At 35.9% G+C, this 3428-nt stretch overlaps 1 protein-coding gene across 1 annotated transcript in view; it reads right to left on the bottom strand.

The window, feature by feature from the left end:
* Nucleotides 1-17: 17 nt before the first annotated feature.
* LOC106882719 (smoothened homolog) overlaps nucleotides 18-3428 on the bottom strand; it is a 23077-nt gene continuing 19666 nt past the window's right edge. The window contains exons 7-8 of the mRNA XM_052975950.1: nucleotides 2546-2730; nucleotides 18-1764 (exon numbers count right to left, since the gene is read on the bottom strand). Of these exons, the coding sequence (XP_052831910.1) occupies nucleotides 1181-1764; nucleotides 2546-2730 (769 nt within the window). The 3' untranslated portion in view covers nucleotides 18-1180. The remainder of the gene's footprint in view (nucleotides 1765-2545; nucleotides 2731-3428) is intronic.

Genomic DNA, 3428 nt, shown 5'->3' with positions numbered 1-3428 from the left:
ATACATATACACACACACATGGGAAGAGACAGCACTTTAAATAGACAGCTGAAGTCTATTGCTACAAGTTCCTGAGAATACAAAAAAATTAAAATGGAGACAGAAGCCCGAAAATAATGTTAATGTGAAAGTTTCAGTTTTAAAAACAATGAGGAACAGGTTCAATACTAGTCTGCAATAAAAGTTTACATATCTTTTCAATGACCATGTCGTTGAATCAGTATGTTAAATTAAAATGGGACTCGGGGGTTTAATTACATCAAAAACTTCTCACTGAATGAGTCTTCTGAGCTGAGGCTTGATGCCAGGGTTTGATGCTCAAATATGTATTGAATCAATGCAAAAATATAATCTCTTTTGTTCATTTTAACCCTTTTGGTACCAACCTGCCTCACACTGCCCTTGGTTCTATGGCACAAACTTGCCTTTTTTTAATTGTCGAAATTAAAATCTCCCATCAAAATCTCAAGTTCATTTATGCTCCAAACACTAGTTTAATCAATCTTAAATCTCTGAACGAGGTATTAACAGTAACTGCATGACAACGTGAAGTATATTTGCCACTTAAATGCAGCTGAACCCTAAGAGTGGATGTTACTGTTGCTTTTAGCCCCAGGAGAACATCTCCTCCAGCTGGCTATTGACACACATCTGTGTCTTGTCTGTATTTGCAAAGTTTGTCACTAGTTTAATCCTTTTGCATTTAAACTGACAATATCCAGCTCAAATATTTGATCAGTTTTATGCTCAAGCCAACCAGATGTGGCTTCTCATGTTTATCCGGTAATGTCATTGTAAAAATATGCTATTATATCAAGTTCTTGAAGTTATGAGATAATGTATGATTAATTCAAAAACAATGTGAATAAATAAGCAATGTATTTGACAGAAAATAATGTGAATGCTAAAGGGTTAATAATGAAAATGTTATTTTAGCTAATTCTTCATCATTTTGAAAGTTATTTGAAACAAAGGCAGAGAAATATGGTAACAAAAGGGTAAATGGCAAGTCAGAACTGGAGACAAAAAAAAAAAAATAATAGACATCAACCTCCAGTCCTTGCGAGAGACTCGAGGAATGAATCTCAAGTACCCTCTGTTTGTAGGATGTCCCAAAAGATGCAATGTTATCTGTGAACTGATAGAAATGTCTTTGGTGAAATTGGAGTCTAGGCAATAATCAGCAAGATGAAGATGTGGTTGATGAAGTTTCATCTTCTATGTTAAAAATGGCAATTTCAGGTGGGAAAACACTTTGGGCACCACACTGCGTACAGGATGAATGACCAGCAGTCATGTCTCCCATGGCTAAATTCGTCCCTTGTGGGCCGTCATTGTCTTGTACAGATCCCGGCAATAAAGAATTAGCTGTGAAAATAGCAAAGTTTGTCACTCTTTTAGATTTTGTTTCTGTCTTGTGGATTTTATGAATGTTCAATTCTGAATTTGGTTTCATCGACGAAATAGACAGACCATCAGCACTGCTGTTCCGATCCAGAGAGAAATGGATGCTCTGTGCCGATGCCCGACTGATCCCTGATGTATCACTACCACGGCGCTTGTGTCTTTTACTGTTCCGAAGGAACTCCTGTGCCCCTTTCTGCATGGCTAGGACCAAAGGGGTCAACTGAGGTTTGACACGGTTATTCGAAAAACGTTTCTTTTTCTTCTTTTTCTTCTTCAGTTTTTGCTCGTTTCCATCATCTATTCTCTCTCCGTCGCTGTTTTCCATGGAAAATATCCGTGATGTCACCGATGCAATATCTATAATGAGAAGAGACGAGCAGAATAAAAATTAAAATATAATTAAAATATAATTAAAAATTATGTTATTAGGAGTGGCTGTGTGGTAAGTAGCTTGCTTACCAACCACATGGTTTCGGGTTCAGTCCCACTGCGTGGCACCTTCGGCAAGTGTCAGCTACTATAGCCTCGGGCCGACCAAAGCCTTGTGAGTGGATTTGGTAGACGGAAACTGAAAGAAGCCCGTCGTATATATGTATATATATATATGTATGTGTGTTTGTGTGTCTGTGTTTGTCCCCCTACCATCGCTTGACAATCGAAGGTGGTGTGTTTACATCCCCGTAACTTAGCGGTTCGGCAAAAGAGTCCGATAGAATAAGTACTAGGCTTACAAAGAATAAGTCCCGGGGTTGATTTGCTCGACTAAAGGCGGTGCTCCAGCATGGCCGCAGTCAAATGACTGAAACAAGTAAAAGAGTAAAAGATTAAATGTAGACCTAGATATATTATGTCTAAATAATAGATGGGATGGCCACGGCTGGAACATCTTTGAACAGATTTGTTAGATTAGAGCTGATCAGAAGTTACACAAGAAAGAATACATTAGTTAATCTAGTCCTAGATAGACTATGTCTGAATACAAGATGGGATGGTCAAATTTGGAACATCTTTGATCATAGATCTGCTGGGTTAGGCTGACTTAGGGCTAAAAGACAAGAACAACAAAAATAACCTTTTTTTTTTTTTTTTTTTTTTTTTTTTTTTGCTTGAAATAACAATGTTGACCAAAAATACACACCAGAATCTGAATATCTCCTTAGGGTTCCAGCCATGGGCTGAAACATACCTCCACGTCTTCGAACCAATTTTGGCATGTTGGCAGCAAACTCAGAAGAAACATCTCTGGAACTGACGCTATTTAAATCAAACTTCATCCCTGAAAGACATGTAAAAAAGCCAATAAAAAAAAACAAATAGAACAGCCTATCAAGAGGTTAAATATAAACGGCTAAAAATTCAAAAACTTCCAAAAAACACTATAGGCAAATATAAAATAAGTAAAGGTAAAAATAAAATAAAATAAATGTTCATCAACTAAAAAAGTTTTATCAGATGATTAAAATACTTCTTAAATTAAAAAAAAATTTTTTTTTAATATTTGAAAGAAGTCATTTATATATATAGACACACATATATACACATGGCTAAATATAATATATATATATGAGTATGTATGTATGTGTATTTACATATAGATATGTATATATATATATACATACACATACAAACATGCACAAACATGTGTGTGTGTGTGTGTCTATGTATGTCTGTATAAGTGGGTGCTGAAAAGCTCCTGGCTTTAAGGGTATCGTGAAAGGCCTGGTTGGAGGCCCAACCTTCTGAGTTCTTTTACAGGGCTTATAAAAACTGAAGGACTGTTGCAACAAGTTTGAGAATCTGAGAGGGGAATATGTTGAATAAAATCATAATTAACTGATTTACTCCTGTATTTTCTTTTACCGAAAGCCAGGAACTTTTCAGCACCCCATCATATATATATATACATATATATATATATATATATAGAGAGAGAGAGAGAGAGAGCACTAAGCAGTAAAGTGTAGAAATATAATGTTATTACCAGTTCCAATAAGTGCATGGCACATTTGGACTCGTAAATA

The sequence above is a fragment of the Octopus bimaculoides genome, chromosome 23, assembly GCF_001194135.2.
Source record: "Octopus bimaculoides isolate UCB-OBI-ISO-001 chromosome 23, ASM119413v2, whole genome shotgun sequence".
NCBI lineage: Eukaryota > Metazoa > Mollusca > Cephalopoda > Octopoda > Octopodidae > Octopus > Octopus bimaculoides.
This window is presented reverse-complemented; position numbering and strand designations above follow the sequence as displayed.